This window comes from Podarcis tiliguerta (genome assembly GCF_965153285.1).
Source record: "Podarcis tiliguerta genome assembly, chromosome: 3".
Lineage (NCBI taxonomy): Eukaryota > Metazoa > Chordata > Lepidosauria > Squamata > Lacertidae > Podarcis > Podarcis tiliguerta.
In genome coordinates, this window is record NC_139536.1 from 52,634,949 (window position 1) to 52,653,433 (window position 18,485).

Consider the following 18,485-nt stretch of genomic DNA (forward strand, 5'->3'; position numbering starts at 1 on the left):
TTTGTATAACAGGAAATAGGTAACATGTGTAGAAAAGTTCTAAATGTTTTTGTTTAGATAAACAAAATTGGGGCCCAAAATAACTAGTTATTCAGAACTATGAGATATATATTTACCAGATGTTTACACACATTGTGGCTATGGTCTCTGGCCAATTTTAAATTATGCTTAATCCTAATTTGGGCAATGATGAAACAACAAATTAATATTTGTAAACCACTGTAGTAGGATAGCAGGAAGAACGCCATTCTCTTCTCACCATTCATCAATATAGACACATACTTGAGATTGTATACAATACTGACCATCTTGTGGACAGTCACACTTGTGGACATAACACAAACAACAGCAAATTTACTATGGTGCATACTCACAAGTGTTCATCCTTCCTATTTCCACCCACCCTATCCCCACGATGATTCTGCCCATCAGCCTTTGTCATATTCACAAAGCCTAACTCTCGAATGTCTTCACACACAGAAATTGAGCCCTTCAGAATTGCTGTCATTCCCTAATTTGCCCAACCACTATCTTGGTAGAGTGCACGCTTAGAACGCAGATGGTTCCAGGTTTAGTTCCTAGCCTGAGTTGAAAGGATTTCACATAGACGAGCTAAGAAAGACCTCTGTCCAACACCCTGGAGACTACTCTTGAACAAAATAGACAATAAATGGATTTTTTGACTCAGTATAAGACATATTCTGAACTGTTTTGTGGATACCGCCCTCCCCGCAAAGGAATTCCCGCTTTGCCTGTGAAGCAACCTGCAGATTCCGTCAGCAAATATTTTACAAATGATACAGGGCCTCACAAACTTTCAGTCACTTCATACAGTCTCTGGTTATTTGTAACAAGGCTGAGTGTGGCAGACACTCAAAACTGCTTCCATTTTGTTGGAAACTAACGTGATGTGTGGGGGGGGGGGTCACCAATATCAAGTGGATAACAAAGATGCACTCAAGTGATACAGGCTCCAGTTAGACATCTATGGAGATTGGCCAAACGAAAACAGGTTTTGGCAGTACCACATAGATATCAGGCCTTAGCTTTTACAACTGAAGTAGCATGGCACATTTTCTTTAACAAAATGCATATTTGAACTTAGTCCAGTTTGATGCTCAATGAAAGTGAGTTACTTGTTTTGGGTAATAAACAGATCATTTAAAAAATAATAATCTCTGCTTTCAAACAAACAAATACCTGATGTTTCAGAGTACAACTCCCATACTCCCTGACCACTAGCCACACTGGTTGGGGCTGAAGGGAGTTGTAGTCTGCAACATCTGGAGTGTAAGATCTGATCAATATTAGTCATACTCATAATATACCCAGTGATATCAGTGGGCTTACTGTGGACATAACTTAGTTGGATATCACCCACGAGGTACAAGTTCTTATGCATCCTGCTGTTGAGTGGCTGCATCAGAAAATTCACAAAGATGATGGAGTTTTGGAGGAATGAGCTTATGCAGTGGCTATTTCCAAATGTGAATATGATAAAATATGACTGCGTATTTGAACACTGTGCACAAAATCAAGGATTCAAGATCAGTTTCTGAAATGGGCTTGTGTACCAAGTTGCTGCATATTTAATCATTTTTATTTCTGAATGTGTGGGACTAGTTTACTAATACCTATAGAAAAAACATCAACCCACCACAGATGTAATTAAAAGAAGGGTTTCCAAACTTTTATCACAATGTGTTTCATTTAAGTCTATTCACAATCAAGGGTAAAACAAAGCAAGGATATAATTCCCCTAGCAATGCTTACTTTAGGACTCTATCTGGGAACAGATCTTAGGCAGAAGTGGGAGGAAGTGAAGAAGTTAAATTGCATTCTATTTCAAGAAGCTATCTTAAAAATTCACATACAGAAGAATTACAAAAAGAATACCAAGAGAAACATATTATACTTCATCTGTAAGGATTTATCATTTGATCTCTGCAAGTTTCATTCAAAAACCAAATTTTAGGATTACAGATGAAACAACTGCACTGGTTATTTTGTCAATGACAACACTCATTTGACACTGAAATATTGCTGCACAGTTGCAAAAGGAAAATTAGCAGTGTTCAAAAGAGAAAGTGCCATTAAAAACCTCAAGCAATTTACTGTCCTAGGCATTTCAGCTCATGTTGGTGTGTGCCAAAAAGGATGGAAATCAGCTACTCATATTATATTATCATTTTGCCCGGAAAAGGCAAGCAACATTATGTCACCAAAACTGCAGTCTATGCATACAGCTCTAAAGCTAACAGCAGCTAAAGAATTAGAAAAAGTGACATGTTGGATGGCCACAAAAGCTATTTATTCAGTACCTCCAGAACAGAAAAAAATGTTTCATATAAAATTCAGGATAGTCAATCAAGCAAATGTACAAGAACCTACAAGTCACCATAACAAATCTGATGGGCACAAAGCTTTTTAAATGTAAAAATTCTGAAGTTGAGATGGTACCCAAGTTAATTTGCTTCAGCTAGAATTTGATTTCACTGAGAATAAACACACATCTTCAGTTCATACTGCAGGACATGTTTTTATTTATTTAATTCATATTCCATCTGCTTTCCATTATAAACCCAAGGCAGTTACATGTAGTTCCCAGAAGATCACTCAGCCAGGCACTGACCAACCCCAGACCTGCTTAGCTTCAGCAAGGTGATGGCCTTATGTACTTTCAGATGATAGCCTGGGATCTCACACAATGTAGCTTGTTATCTCAACTCCAATATTTTAGAAATGTCATGAAATATCCCGATGCTTGAAGATGAGTAATGGTTATAGCTAATTCACAAATACAGTTATCGCTGATACCCTAACTCAGGGTTGAGAAACCTGTGGCATTCCAGGTGTTGTTGGACTACAACTTCCATCAGCCCTAGCCAGCATGGCCAATGGTCAGGGATGATGGGAGCTGAAGTTAAGTAACTAACATATGGAGAATTGCACATTAGCAAACCCTGCCCTAAATTATCACATTGTACATCACACCACATGAACACACTTCTATTTCGTTTCCACTTTAAACTAGTTTATAAACTATATACAGACTGAACTTGTCTGGGCAATACTTTAATTTTCAGTCACAATTCATGGAAACCTGGGTATCAGAATCCATAAAAAGTTTATGTTGGGATTACTGCACACGTGGAAAAAACAGTGCTGGACAGAGTAGTCTCAAATGCTGCATCAGTTACACAGACACTCATAAATCATGCAAGAAGCGGTTTGTGTACGTTCCATTTTCAAAGATACATTAACTTCACATGCATTCTTTCAGCAAAATAATTAGTCAGCTTTTAAAGAAGTTTGCTTTTGATCTGAACCACAAACATTGACATATTGTCAAGACACTGCACTTGCTGGCACTAAGCTAACACTAATGCAACCAAATGTTTTAGTTCCTTTAAGGCTGCCTTCCCCAATCTGCTGTCTGCCAGATGTTGTTGGATTCCTAACTCCTATCAGCCCCAGTCAGTGTGGCGAATAGTCAGGAACAATGAGAGCTGGAGTTCGACAACAGCTGGAGAGCACTCGATTGTGGATGCCCTTCTTTAAGGTGTATCACTGAAGAGGAAAATTAAATAGGGGGAAATGCTCGAGTTATATTTTTTTGTTCAGTTGTACTGCAAAGTGCTAAGGAAGAAAAAGTAATCACAAAGAAAAATCAATCACTTTGTTAGCAACTTTATTCAATATAAAGTAGGCTGGCAATCTTGATGTGTGGCATTAGAAAGAAAGTGGTTGCACCTTTATTTATTATTTCAGTTTTATCAGCCACACAATAATAAAGAGTTGACTGTCCGGGCTTCATACAAAGTAAAAACATGTTAGAAACTACCATTACAATAAGATAAATAAGGAAGCAGCAATTAGGGAGCATCTGAATAAGTTCAAGAGAATTATCTTTTCAGAAACCCATTAAAATCCAAATGTAATATTTTTTTAAAATATAAATTACCAACATTTTACAGTTATCTAAGCCAACAGATGCCTAGATACCTAGCACATCAAACAGATGCACCCCCACTATTGGCTTACGCTGTTTGTGTACGTAAACAGTTCTGATGGTTTACTACAGAGAATGGGCCTCAAGAGTATCATTAGATTGCTACCATATAGAATCTATGGTAGAGAAAACAATTGTCAACAGTTTTCAAACTTGGGCTAGCTTTGACAGCCTGCCAATTTTTGAAGTCACTCCCTATGTTACGCATCCATGTTGCTCCTTGGGAGAAGGAGGCCTTGTTCTTGCATTGGTATTGAGCCTCAGAAGCATTAAGTAGCAGAAATACTGCTTGCTGTTTCCAAGTGCCTCTGAAGCTGAATACAGTGGTACCTCGGGTTAAGTACTTAATTCGTTCCGGAGGTCCGTTCTTAACCTGAAACTGTTCTTAACCTGAGACACCACTTTAGCTAATGGGGCCTCCCGCTGCCGACGTCGCACAATTTCTGTTCTCATCCTGAAGCAAAGTTCTTAACCCGAGGTAATATTTCTGGGTTAGTGGAGTCTGTAACCTGAAGCGTATGTAACCCGAGGTACCACTGTATAAGGTCTGAGATGAGCCTCTGCCCATTCACTTGTTTGAGCTGGTGGTGTTACCCTCATTCATTATCAAAGTGGACTCCAAGGGCTTATACTACTGAATATGCATATCAGGAACAGAATTCCTCCTTCCCTTGGAAGCTATGGTTCAAATGCCTTTTGGTGCTCGCATGTGAATACCATCTGAACGATCTCACTAAAATGAATATAAAAGAAAGCCTCCCTCTTGCACATTCTTAAAACACTAAAGAAACAAGACTTTGGGTGCAGCATCAATGGACAGAGGAACACAAACACACCTGCTAATGTCAGGAGCCCCACTCTTTACCTCCCTCCCACTTTCCTCATTTGGTGTACACAGAAGGCTTGGAGTAACTGTTAATGTGAAGAAGAGTTCCCCACAAATTTCTACCATACTGCTTCCTCATTGGCCAAGGGAAGAAGGAAAAAGAAATAGGGCTCAGTCTAAACTCTAAAGAGACCCAGAATGATTCCTGCACATATGAGCACTGTAGTTACATGCAAAGGAATACAGAATATACCCCAAATGTTCAGACTGATTCAACATACAGCAACTGAACATTACAAGTGTATGAGTCATGAACATTTAATTTCTACAATCCTTTAAGGGATGGGGAGGGGGGATGGACTGCACAGTTATTTCTAGAATTCAGAAAATCTCATAAATTTCTTCCCATGACCCTTTATTGACATTGCAGCCATGGTAAGCAGCTCCTACACGGGTTGCTAATTCTCAAGATTAGATGTTATCTCGTTTCATAAAAATAATAATAATTGGGCTATACAGATTATCCTCATGAACTACAGCAGCAATCCTATGTACACATACCTGGGTGTAAGTCCCACAAAGCACAGTAATATTTATGTCTAAGTAAATATGCATGCACACACACATATATATGCACTACCTCAAGGGACTTAAGGCAGCTTACAAACAAGAACAGTTATTCATTCCTTGCAAAAGAGGAGTTTGAACATACATTTCCTTTTATGGTTACTGAGTTGCTAATAAACAAGACAAAATTCAGGATGCTGAATGGCTACATTGGAATAGGAAATACACGCAGAGACTTCTATCAGAAAGCTTTTTATCCGCAAATCCAGTTATCCAATCATAAAGAGTTATGGCCAAACCTTGCTACATGCACGGCTGATTCAGATATCTGAACAGCTCGAGTTTGCCCACTTGTTTGTGCTTTGCTAGTCAACCTCAGCCATTTTCAGGGAAGAAACCATGGGAGAGATACCAGAAAAATCAAAGAGCAATTCCTTCATAATGCTAAAGAGAATGGCACTTATAGACTACCAGGTCTCCCCTGCAAAATGCCACCCCCTCAAATATACCTGAAGGAGCGTCTCCACCTCCATCGTTCTGCCTGGACGCTGAGATCCAGCACCAAGGCCCTTCTGGCGGTTCCCTCATTGCGAGAAGCAAAGCTACAGGGAACCAGACAGAGGGCCTTCTCGGTAGTGGCACCCGCCCTGTGGAACGCCCTCCCATTAGATGTCAAAGCGATAAATAACTACCTTACATTCAGAAGACATCTTAGGGCAGCCCTGTTCAGGGAAGTTTTTAATGTGTGATTTTAGTGTATTTTTGGTTTCTGTTGAAGCTGCCCAGAGTGGCTGGGGAGACCCAGCCAGATGGGCGGGGTACAAATAATAAATTATTATTATTATTATTATTATTATTATTATTATTATTATTATTATTACTATTATCTTTTCTTCAAGGTGGACTCCAAAACCACAACCCAATCCAACTGGGACAACAACAGCCTTAGAAACGAGGCAGTTGCCAGCAAGAGTTGTCTGGAATAGGAATGGTTAAGGGACCCTCCTCCTTATCATCCAAGTGTCCCTCATCCATGCATTTGAATCATCTCTACAAAAATTTAGGGCTCAGGAGTACATCCTCAAGAAGATGTCCTTTCCTGATGAAAGTATCTTGACTGGGCTACAGATCAGCTTGTTAATTTGCCCAGTTCCAATCCATGCAACAGCAAAGCCCCCACCCCCCCTCACTGCCTGTCAATGCTTGGATGTCAGTGTGCCAAGACTTAATTCTGCAAGTTTTCCTTCCTTGGGGTTACTTACTGAGGAAGCAGGGCCCAGACATCCTTATTTCCTCCCTTTTAAAAATAGTGTTCTTCTAAGCCGTGGACAAAAATGGAATTGTCAGGAAATCAATCCTTTTTTAAAATGTATTTTTATTAAAGATTTTCTTGATTTACAAGAAATCTATCCTTTCTATGCTAGTTATAAATGGAGAAGTTTATTAAGGTGTTTTTGTGACTGGTGCATGTGTATGTCTCCACAACAAATGTTAAGTATCTAGGAATCTAATGTATATTGCCAAGTATGAATCATTCTTATTTTAACATGGCTAATATGCCTAGTGCATTATGCCTAAAAAACATATACCTAAATCTGAAACAACCTCATTGCCTGATATTTCTCTTTTCAGTTTTAATGTTGTGGATTAGAAATAATTCAAGATACTGATTTATAACACAAATTTTGCAATCAGCACAAATTGTTCCACAAAGCTTACATTATATGTGTTCCAGGGATGCAGTTACCTTGCACTTACCCAATCACTGATAGCAACATAAAATTGGTTTCAAATGCATAAGGATAAATAAAGCTGTGTCCAGCAACCATTGTAAGCTGTTTTAAATACTTCATTTCTTAATGTGAACTGCCTCAGGAGTCAATGACAGAAAGGTAGAATATACCATATATACTCAAGTATAAGCTGACCCGAATATAAGCCAAGGCACCTAATTTTAGGGCAAAAAACTGGGAAAACGTATTGACTCGAGTGTAAGTCAGTTCACACCACAAACCTGGTGGTGGTGGCAGCGGAAGAGGAAGAACAAACAGCCTGAAAGGGCTCCTTTTGGGCCGCTCGTCCCTCTGCCGCCCCCTCTGCCACTTGCAAGAGCAGGCATAGGAGTCCGGTTGGGAGAGGCGCAGCTTCCCGTGCAAGAGGCGGGCGGCGGTGGAGGAACGAGCGGTGAGAAAGGGCTCGTCCCTCCGCTGCTGCCCGCCTCACTTGAGTATAAGCCAAGGGAAGCTTTTTCAGCATAAAAAAATGCTGAAAAAGTCAGCTTATATTTGAGTATATACAGTAAACACTTTTCTCAACATATTACAGCTTGGCTTTGTATTTAAGTACAGTGGTACCTCGTTCTGGAGGTCCGTTCTTCACCTGAAACTGTTTTTAACCTGAAGCACCACTTTAGCTAATGGGGCCTCCTGCTGCTGCCGCGCTGCCGAAGCACGATTTCTGTTCTCATCCTGAAGCAAAATTCTTAACCTGAAGCACTATTTCTGGGTTAGCGGAGTCTGTAACCTGAAGAGTATGTAACCTGAAGCGTATGTAACCTGAGGTACCACTGTAGTAGAATGGTAGCCACAGGTGGCAAGAATTGCATGCCAGCAAGTGTATTCAATTCCATGAGAAGTGAAGAGAGGTCTGGCAGTGCAGGGATGGAGCACTCTCTCTCTCCTCTGTGCTCTGCACAGAAACCAATCAGAGTGCAGAAGTGTGGATTGATTTTACCCATCTCTCCTCTGCCACCCCCCAGCAGACTAATGATGTTTTTTTGCAGGCTAGGAAATGTTGTATGCTTACTTATCAGACATGCAGTGAGATATTTATGCGGAAGTGCAATCTTTTGGGCAATAGTTTTACTTTGCAAATGCAATGTTCTTTTAGCACATGTATTTAAACAGCACTTTTGAGAGTTTAACACACATTTGCCCCCAGTTCCCTTTCACAAGATCCAACCGTCATTTCCTAAGATCCCCTACTTCTCTTTTTCTGCTGCTTTCTGTGCATGAACTGGGGGAGGGACGCAGGCATGCTTGTTCTCCGCTTACCACTTTGAGCTTAGCTGCCTCTTCTTACTCTGTGATATCCGATCAGCTAATCACTACTAGGGGCTTCACTACCAAATTCCCAATGCACATTACAACAGGATTTTTATATCATTTCCAGAGAATGCAAACTTTATAAACAATACTGTATCACTGGTGTAAAGTGCATAGCTTAATTCTGTATTAAAAATATCACAAATATTCTGATTTTTGCAAACTATACTCTAGGAAGAAAATAATAGTGTAGGCCAATGTCAAAAAAGATAAAATACTCTTGTATTATTTGTGCAAAAAAACCAGACACTGTCCTGTTGCAGCTCCCCCCACCCCGATCTTTTCAAGATGAAGATATACTTTTCTAGGAGCATAGAACCACTGGGTAAGCAACAAAGATATGGAAGTATCCATTGCTAATGTACAGTATGTCTCTACTAATGTCTCAAAAGGCATGTTTGAGTATATGCTATGAAATATTCACACTGTAATTGTTTCCATTACAAGAAAGTGTCATTAGAATGTACTGTTTTTCCTATACTGTATGTAGTAAAAGAGGTAATCTAGAAATCACGTATTTATAGAACATCAATGGGGTATTATTTCAATGACTCTATCTTTACAGTCTTCATTACTATTTTTAAGATACTGGCATGGTTCAGACACAATAAACTTTGTTTACTGGCCTTGTGATCATACATTCCCCTCTCCCCACCCCACACATCCCCATAATAAATTGTGGTTTGTTAAACCAATCCCCATAATATTACAACTGGGGAACTGTGGCTCAAACAGTGCTTTAAAAGGAATATACAACCAGGAGAAGACTGTAACATCTGAATCAGATCACTACCATGCTGTAAGTACCTATATCTGTACAGTTTTCAAGGCAAATGCAAACAACTTGTTCTCCATGCAATTAGATTGGGCCTATGAGAGCCTGTAGGGACGCGGGTGGCGCTGTGGGTTAAACCACAGAGCCTAGGACTTGCCGATCAGAAGGTCGGCGGTTCGAATCCCCGCAATAGGGTGAGCTCCTGTTGATCAGTCCCTGCTCCTGCCAACCTAGCAGTTTGAAAGCACATCAAAGTGCAAGTAGATAAATAGGTACTGCTCTGGCGGGAAGGTAAACGGCATTTCCGTGTGCTGCTCTGGTTTTGCCAGAAGCGGCTTAGTCATGCTGGCCACATGACCCACAAGCTGTATGCCGGCTCCCTCGGCCAATAAAGCGAGATGAGCGTCGCAACCCCAGAGTTGGTAACGACTGGACCTAATGGTCAGGGGTCCCTTTGCCTTTACGATAGCCTGTATCACCTGCATCCAGGAACCAATAGATCAGGCAGATGGCATGGCTACTTCCCAAATCAGCACCAGGGATCCAGGGTTATTAGAGGGAACTGGAATAGTCTGATTATCACTTGTGTAGCAGGCTTGTTTAGTAAGAAGCTGTAAGACTTTAAAAACAACAACTAATAAAGTCCTCTTCAACCTGCTGCCCTCCAGATATTGCTGGACTCCAACTCCCATCATCCCTGACTATTGCTCACGCTCACTGGGGCTGAACAGGAACTAGAATATCTGGCTAGGACTTTCACTCACTAAAGAATCTAACATAGCCAAAGTAACCGCAACAGTATGTGACAGAGCATCTTGCAGTGGGGGGCAGACCATATTTAGAAAAATATTCCAGATTGGAAACAGAATTCCACAGGACTATTTTATAATAATAAAATAATTTAATGATACAATCTCATAAGGGGAAACAAAGTAAGGGGGGACGACCAGTTTGCCTAAATATCAATATCCTAAAACTATTTTTTGTAACAGAATTACTCCAACTCTCCCATCATAACATTTTAAGGGAGTAAGAAACATTTGTAATTTTTAATCATCTTTCCATGATCAAATGATGTACTGCAGGCATCTAAGGGATCCATTTAAGACAGATGTAGTGGCCTGCAGCTCTCATGCAACTTCACAGGTCTCTTCTGACGCCTGCTGTGAATCCCTTAACATGCCTTCCACCTACCATCACATTGCTTGGAGGCTGAAGACAGCACAATTCCAATGAGGAAGGAAACAGTCATCTGTGCGTGCCTTCCTCCCTAAGTAAAACATGCTCCTCTCAGCCTGCCAAACAGTTATTTGGCAGGGTGGGGGAAGCACAATCTCTATCTGTTGGAGTGGAGTCTGCCTTTCTCTGCCCCAGTAGGAAGCAGCTGAAAGTGAGAACATCACCTGCTTTCAGGAGCTTTCTGTATGTTAGACAGAGATCCTCAGGAGTCACTGCTAACCAAGTACAGATACCCGAAGGGGTGGAAATGTTCCCTTCCCCCATTAACTTCCTTCCAGGAGTGATTCTTAAGATCTACCCATTTGTTTGTCATTTGGTCGTTTCTTCCAGATCAGCAACCATTTGTTTTTATATAACAAGCTTAACTTGTTATGATATCCAAGATTTCAGTCTTCCTGACCTGCCCACCTTCTTATTAAGGCTGGCAAACTCTACATGAATATTCAGTATTTTTACTGGCCCCTATAAACTTTCTGAAAAATTAGCTGTCACATCATCAGGCATATTCAAATCTTGAAGTATGTGCGGCATGGGGGAAACTAATTACATATTTGGTTCTGCATCCTGAATTTATATATAATTATTGTGATGAAATAATGATACTATTAAGAGAATTATAAATTATGTTGTAGATAGTATGCTTTAATAACTATTAAACCATAAAATGAAGAAGGCCATGGGAAACTGCATATGAATCATTTTTGTGCCAGTTTTGTGTATTTGCATATACACAAGATTTCAACATTCCATATTCAAGCACTTCATGTAATAATAGCTCAAGATACTGATTCCTCATGCTGTTGCTAAGGGCAGAGCAAAAGACTATTGCTTCTGACTGAATCTTCTGGGACATACGCATTCTACTAGAGCACATGAGACAAAAAAAAAACCTGCTTTAGAGCATTAGATTTCACTCTGCAGAATAAGAATATGTTTTACATTGTGAGACAGATGCTTTGAGAGCCTTAAACTTAATAATACTAATTATTACATGTCCACAATTCTAAAGCATATCCACCATATCCTATCAAAAAGAACTCTGCCTGGTATGCTATATGGCAATATATACCTCCTTGTAAGCCACTACAGTTGTACTTCGGGTTAAGAACTTAATTCGTTCTGGAGGTCCGTTCTTAACCTGAAACTGTTCTTAACCTGAGGTACCCCTTTAGCTAATGGGGCCTCCTGCTGCCGCGCAATTTCTTTTCTCATCCTGAAGCAAAGTTCTTAACCCGAGGTACTATTTCTGGGTTAGCAGAGTCTGTAACCTGAAGCGTCTATAACCTGAAGTGTCTGTAACCCGAGGTACCACTGTACAGCTATACATTTACACACAAATAGCGCTCAGGAGAATTTCCACCACATGCATGCACTTAATTACAGCTTCACAGCTTTTTGTATTTTGTATTAAAAATAAAGGGAAACACCTGCAGATTGTTTAATATTCAATATTATTTAATTAAATATTATGTAATAAAGTAAACCAATAACAGATTATGCCAGTGTTAAATGGTGTCTCTTATGAAAAATTAGCAGCATGCGCCTGCGTGTTTGTTGCAAAAAGTTCTTGATAACAGCAAGCAGAGTGTACAAATACACAAAAACCTATGGAGTCTTGCACAAGTATGTAGAGTAGAAATGAGTTACTTATGTGATGTGTTTTGAGAAGATTTTAGACTCTAATATGCCTAATTCAAATTAAATTGCAGTTCAATAAATGACAGCCTATTAGGCTGATAAAAATAACTGCCAAACTTATGACATCAGATCAAAAGTAGAGCAACAGTGTCTGTATATAGGGCATTTGCAACAAATTGATTATCACATGATTATTGTCTCAAAACATGTTTTGTTCTTTAGCCATCAGGAAGAGGCAGAAATACCCAGAGCTGCTGTACCATTTTATTCTTATGCAGATTATTTGCAATCTACTTTACTTCTGATTAGCCTCTTTCAATACATGTCATACCCACTGACAGGTAAGGACAAGACCTAACATTTTGCTTTAGAACTTTTAAAGTGAGTCCTGAAATAGTATAATGTTTCCATGCATTAGCAAACTCTATGATGGATTCATGAAGATGTGAGTGGTTACTTAAAATTAGAGGATTTATTATTTTCCTAGTGAAATTTTCTCACTACTCAAGCAAGAATTGCTGTACTGAAAAAAAATCCATTAGGTGCACCTCTCTGAAAGGTGCCCATTAGGATACTTGATGAGACTAAAAAAGAAAAATAAAGATAATAAAGCAGGATGAATAAAATGCTTCCAGCAGGTGAAATTACTGGGCATGGTATCTATCCTCCTACTTTGTATGGAAACAATATGGTCTCATCATGTTTTAAATATGTAGGTACAAAAAACAAACACCAACCCCATCTATTTATGCATATTTGTAGTTATGCTTCTCTAAGGAACTCTTTCAACTTCTACAGATCAAATATGATAACTTACCAAGTGTATATGAACAAGTATCTGGAGATCTAAGAAAGTCTAATTTCACCAAGAATCTCTTTCAGCCTCTATTTCACCTTTTGAATATCAGATCAGCACTTAGTTCAGTGGTTCCCAATTTCTCCTTGCCCGCTGCCACAGACAGCTTGAAAACTGCTGGTGGTCTTGACTACGGTACTTAATTATTTTTCTACATGCCATAGCAACTATAATGTTTTTAATGGTATTTTTATTGGTTCTTTCATTTCTAAAGTTGTATCTTATTGTATTGTAATTTGCATTTCATAGAATTTGAATTGTAGTTCAATAAAATACAATATAAGAAACGAAAGAAACAATGAAGATACCACTAAAAATAAATATGAAATTTGAATGTGGACATGCCATGGACTAGCTGAATGGGGTTCACATATCACTGGTGGTCCATGGACCACAAAACCCCTTATCTAATTCATACTCATATAAACTAACCTGAAACAGAAGCTCTTTCTTTCAATGAAAAATGGATCATGTAAACACACCATGTCTTCAGTGGCTCGACCCAAAACCTGATCTTGTGGAAAAAATCGTCCCCAAGCACAAAAAAATAATTTTAGCGCAATCGTATGTGTTTATACTCAAAAGTAGGCTCCACTGTTTTCAGTGCATGGAAGAATGGATCACGACTCAGTTCAAAAAAACTTATCTGCTAAACAGATTATCAAATAACATTTCCCTCAGGACTCATAATTTACACAATTTCTCCATAGGATGCTAAACTGCACTGTACATTAAAAGGTCCACTTAATAACATAAGGAGGGTCTCCTGGATCAGGCTAACAGTTCATCTTGTCCAGCACCCAGTTCTCACAGTGGCAAACTAGATATGTATAGGAAGCCCAACTAGCCTTCCATGAGCATGGAACTTTAAGACACCACAGCATAACTAGGCATGAGCCACAGAGGAAGCAATAAAGGGTTTGTACACCAGTGCTCCTTGATCACTTTCATCACACAGGCTTATTGCACGTATCTCATATTTACACGCTACTTCTTGCTCAGTTACAGTTTTTTCCCCTTTCTTTTTTTAAATACCAAACTCACATAGTTGCAAATACTAGATGCTGTGGGGTGAGGAGAAGACTTTAAAGCTAACAAAGACTAAGCAAAGTCAGAAGCAATATCCTTCACCTCTCAAACAGGGAAGTGAGTAAGGTATTTATGATAAACAGGTGGATTTATATATTTTTTCTTATTTTTTAAAGGAAGAATTGCCTAACAACAAAAAAGAAAGAAGTTTGAACAATAGCTGAGAAGAGGAATTTTGTGAAATGTCTAGTTAGCCTAATTATACAAAGTTTGCCTTTTGGATGAGGTTTTAAAATTCATCTAACTAAACCAAGCAGCAGCATAATGAACAGACCATGCTACCAGATACAAACTGCAGTTCTACAGACTGCATCCACTGGCAGGCTAACAACTTGATACATACATACCTTTACACAGAGGATTTGATCAGAGAAAGAGGAAAATGTAGTTCACAGTTGGATGTACTGTAAATGTAAACACCTGGTTCCTTAACAGCCTGTTGCAAAGTAATCTAAAAATCATTCAGCTAGACTCAATAAGGTTTTTAAAAATTTCTTTTAAAAATGCAAGTATGTTCAGCTTAGTACAAGATGTGTGAAAAAGTACAATCAAGTAATAGTTTTGAAAAATAAAAAGACAGGAATAACTAGTCTTCTCATTCATATGTAGCAGCCCAAGTTGCTGGACATAAGGAAAGAATGGCTGTTTTAAATATAGATGCAGTGGAAAATAGTAGCAATCTCAGCTTCAAGGTCTCAACATACTGTAAACATAACTATATCAGTCATGATATAGGTACAGCTCAATTATCCATGCCTACAGACTACAAACCATCTTTGGTAATTATAGAACAGAATGGAAATAGAAACCTTTTTCAAAAAGCTGTATCATTATGGAAAGGGGGAAAATAAATGAAAACTTTAACGCCACTTACTCAAATGCGAAGAACAGTCCACTGGTAACCAAAATAAGAACAAGGGTCAGGTAGAAGACTCCAGTCTGACGAGCCATCATGATCCTTCCATCACAGAAGAACTTGTTTCTTCCAGGGAAAACCTCCCATTTTCTCTTGGCAGTTGTTTTCTTTTTCTTATGAGGAGACTCCATGGGAGAAGAGGAGCTGTGAGTGCTGATCTGACTGTATTCACAGTCTTTCATGGGCCCTCCTCCACCACCTCCTGGAGTCATCAAGGGGGAATAAGGAGGGGAGTAACCCCCAAAACACCTCTTGGGTAAGATGTTTCCTTGAAGCCACTTTTAGTACTTTAGTTTATCAGGGCATTATACAACACCCAGTTAACTGTTCAGTGTCCAAAGCTGTCATTGCAGAAGTCATAAGTAGTCTATACTTTCTTCACAATGAAGTGAAACAGTTCAAAACAGTTCCTTAAAAGTATGTAATCATACAAGGAAACGGGAACTAGAAACAGCTAAAATATAAATCGACTGTCGAAGAAATAGTGCTTTAAAAGGATTTTGAAGCATTGTTCCTTTTGTTTAACAAGCTGCTCAGTTTTTACATCAAATCCACATCCTTAAGCATGTCTTGGTTAAAAATGTTAAGAGTGTTCTGTAACCGAGTAGATTCCTTTCATATAAGTTTGTTAAGATCCTTTATCAGATCATTTTATAAAAATTAAAATTCCTATTAATTGTTCCAAACACATATATCCAAATCCAAAACCAGCAGCTGAGAAACCATCCATAATATCCAATTTCCTCCTAGACTCTGTAAGCTGCCTGCATTTTTCTGGCCGTTGTTCGGAATGACAACAAAAGACTATTAGTTCCTCTTTGCTCTCACTATAGAAAAGAAAGTTTTTGGAACATAACAGAAATGTGGTGGTCAATATCCATTGCCAGGGGAAAAATAATACATGACATTTTAAAAGCCAGCCTTCATTTCTATTTGCCAACAAATATCCAGTTCACCCTTCCTTTCTTCCAGAAAAAACAACAACTTGATTTCAGAGGAAAGAGATGCAAATAAAATGTTTATATTATAAATCCCTTCCGCTTTTCTTCCTTCCGTCGCTCTTATTGAGACTTCCAGGCTTTTATATAAGCAAATCAAGGAGTTGCTCTCTGAAACTCATTCCAGCTTCGATACAGGAATTAGTCAGTCAGATAGTGAAGCCATCCAAGATTCGTCTCCCGTTCCAGAAGGTATCGGGCTGGCAGCCCACCCACCCACCCCGCTCCTTTCAAACTGTCGTCGGACCTAAATCTGTCCACGACCCCAGAGCTGCCTTCCACTTGAACAGAGCCTGATGTCGAGAAAAAGAGCGGCGGGTGCTTCACTTTCCACCTCCTACTCTATCTGGGTTTATTTATCCCCAGCAGCCAGACCAAGCAGAATCAGCTTCCTGGATCCCGCTTTTCATCGCCGGGAGCAGCGTGTGGGAGAGAAGCGACCCGAAAACAGCGCCCGGCGGCGGCGACAGCACCCGCTTCCCCCTCGCCTCCCGACATCCACGCGCCCCCGTTCAAAAGCGATGGAAGCTGTTGGCAAAGGCAGGCGAAAGGAGGGAGGGAAAGGAAGAGGGAGGCACGGTTATAAAATATCCGCCCTCACACACGCTTCCCTCGGCGCCGTTTCTTCTTCTCCTCTTGCTGCTGAGGGGAACCAGGAGTCACTTCGTTTACACGGGGCAGAAGCAGAAGCAGCAGCAGCAGCAGCAGCAGCAGCGGGGAGAGATTTCTTTCCCTTGAACCGTTCCTGGAAGAAGCCTCCTCGCCAGGGGAGGAGGTCGGGTTCACTGAGAGCCGCGGCAGAGCGAGCACCAGCCGCCAGAAGCCCCTTCTCGGGATTTGCTCTTCCGTCTCATGGCTGGAAGGCAGGGGAAACTCTGCCCGTTGAGCGTCCGCCTCACGGGGCTCCTTCTCGGCCAGGGAATGTCCTCCGGTCCCTTCGCCGGGCAAGGCGGGCAGCCTTTGTTCGCCTCGCTCCGTCTCGCCCGGGGAGCCCCTCGCTCCCTGCCTCGTCCTCCGCCGCCCACAAGCCACGCAGCAGCAGCGGCAGCGAGCCCAGGTCGCTTGCGGTCTCTCAGGGTCTCTCCCCGTCGCCTCCCAGCCCGCTTTCCTCTCGGCAGCCGGCGGCGATGCCTCCTCTCGCCAACCCCAAGCGGCGGCAGCGGGAACGGCCGGCTTGTGCTCCCGCTGCCCTTATTGTTTTCACTCTCTTCCTCCAACCTCCCCCCCGCGCCCTGCGCTGGATCCTGACTCCCGACCACGCGACGGCGCGAAAGCGGAGATTCCCCCGCCAGCCTCCAATGTTCTCCTGCCTCAAGAGGAAGAAGGCTCAAGGTCCATCTCCCGCCTCCCACTCTCGAGCGCACGGCCTTCTGGGGAATGTAGTCCAATGCCTTCCTTCCGCGTGTAACCAGACTACATAGATGTTAAAACAAAAACAGCTCTCGTAAGGGGAAGTGAGGTTAGCCGAAGAGGAAACGGGGCAGGACTACAAGTCCCAGGGTCTCCCCCCTTTCCTCCCCTCTACGATTGTCTGCTGATGTAAATAATCGCGAGGGCGGTGAATTCTGAGCTGGGAACGGAAACGGAGAGAGTCCAGCAGCAGCAATTTAAAGAAAAAGGGGAGCGGGGTAGGAAGCAGAGGAGCGGGGAGTAGTGTTTTTTTAAAAAAATAAACAACTCATCTGGAATATACATATTATAATGCTGTGTTACTATTAATGACGATATTGTAATAGGTATAAATATTATTATTTGCGTTCGCCTTCTGATAGACTAGCATTTAATATGTTAGTTGGGGTCCTGGGGGGGAAATGGTGTGTGTGTGTGTTAAATTATTGGGATCCCCTCTCTTCCCGATAGCACAGTTGTACATAACGTTTATGCACAATTTGCATTATATGCATAACGTTTACCCCAATAATCAGCAGTTCAGTAAGCAGTCCAGTTGGGACCAGCCCACACAAGAGGCAAGGTGAGGTGACGGTCTCAGGTGGCAGAATCCACTAGGGCAGCAGATCCCGATGTCAATCTTTCTCTCCCCACCTTGTTTCTGATGTAGATATTCTGTGGTGGGGAGCATGGCACCATTTTGGAGTCCGCCTCAGGTGCTAAAATGTCTCTGGCCGGACCTGAGTCCAGTCCTATTTATAGTGCATGCAATAAACCTATGGTCTCAACAGCCCCCTGGAGGAATCTGCTTCTTTAGCTTTGAACCCAAGCAGTGCAGTGCATCTTCAGGGTATGTGGGAGGGCATGGGGCAGGAAATTAATGTATGCCATGAGGTGTATATATTCTGGCCCTAATCACCCTTCTAATCCAGGATGCTATAAGAAAAGTGCTTTCTGATGGAGTCTTCTCCTTCCTCAGTGGACGCCCCTCCTCCTGCCCTAGGCTTACCACAAGCAGATGCGCTACTGTGCTGGGTGGCTGCAAGGCACCCATCTCAGTAATTACCTATACAGTG

General features: G+C 41.1%; 1 protein-coding gene across 5 annotated transcripts in view; it reads right to left on the minus strand.

The window, feature by feature from the left end:
• ZDHHC14 (zDHHC palmitoyltransferase 14) overlaps positions 1–17,365 on the minus strand; it is a 72,427-nt gene extending 55,062 nt beyond the window's left edge. For 3 of the 5 annotated variants that reach the window (XR_014509679.1, XM_083434177.1, XM_083434175.1), the window contains exon 1: positions 14,981–17,365. Coding sequence is in view for 4 of the 5 variants with exons in the window: in XM_083434177.1 (XP_083290303.1) it covers positions 14,981–15,234 (254 nt within the window). In the remaining variant the exon portion in view is untranslated. The remainder of the gene's footprint in view (positions 1–14,980) is intronic. The other 2 variants (XM_083434178.1, XM_083434176.1) reach the window with 1 other exon arrangement.
• Between the last annotated feature and the right edge of the window lie 1,120 nt (positions 17,366–18,485).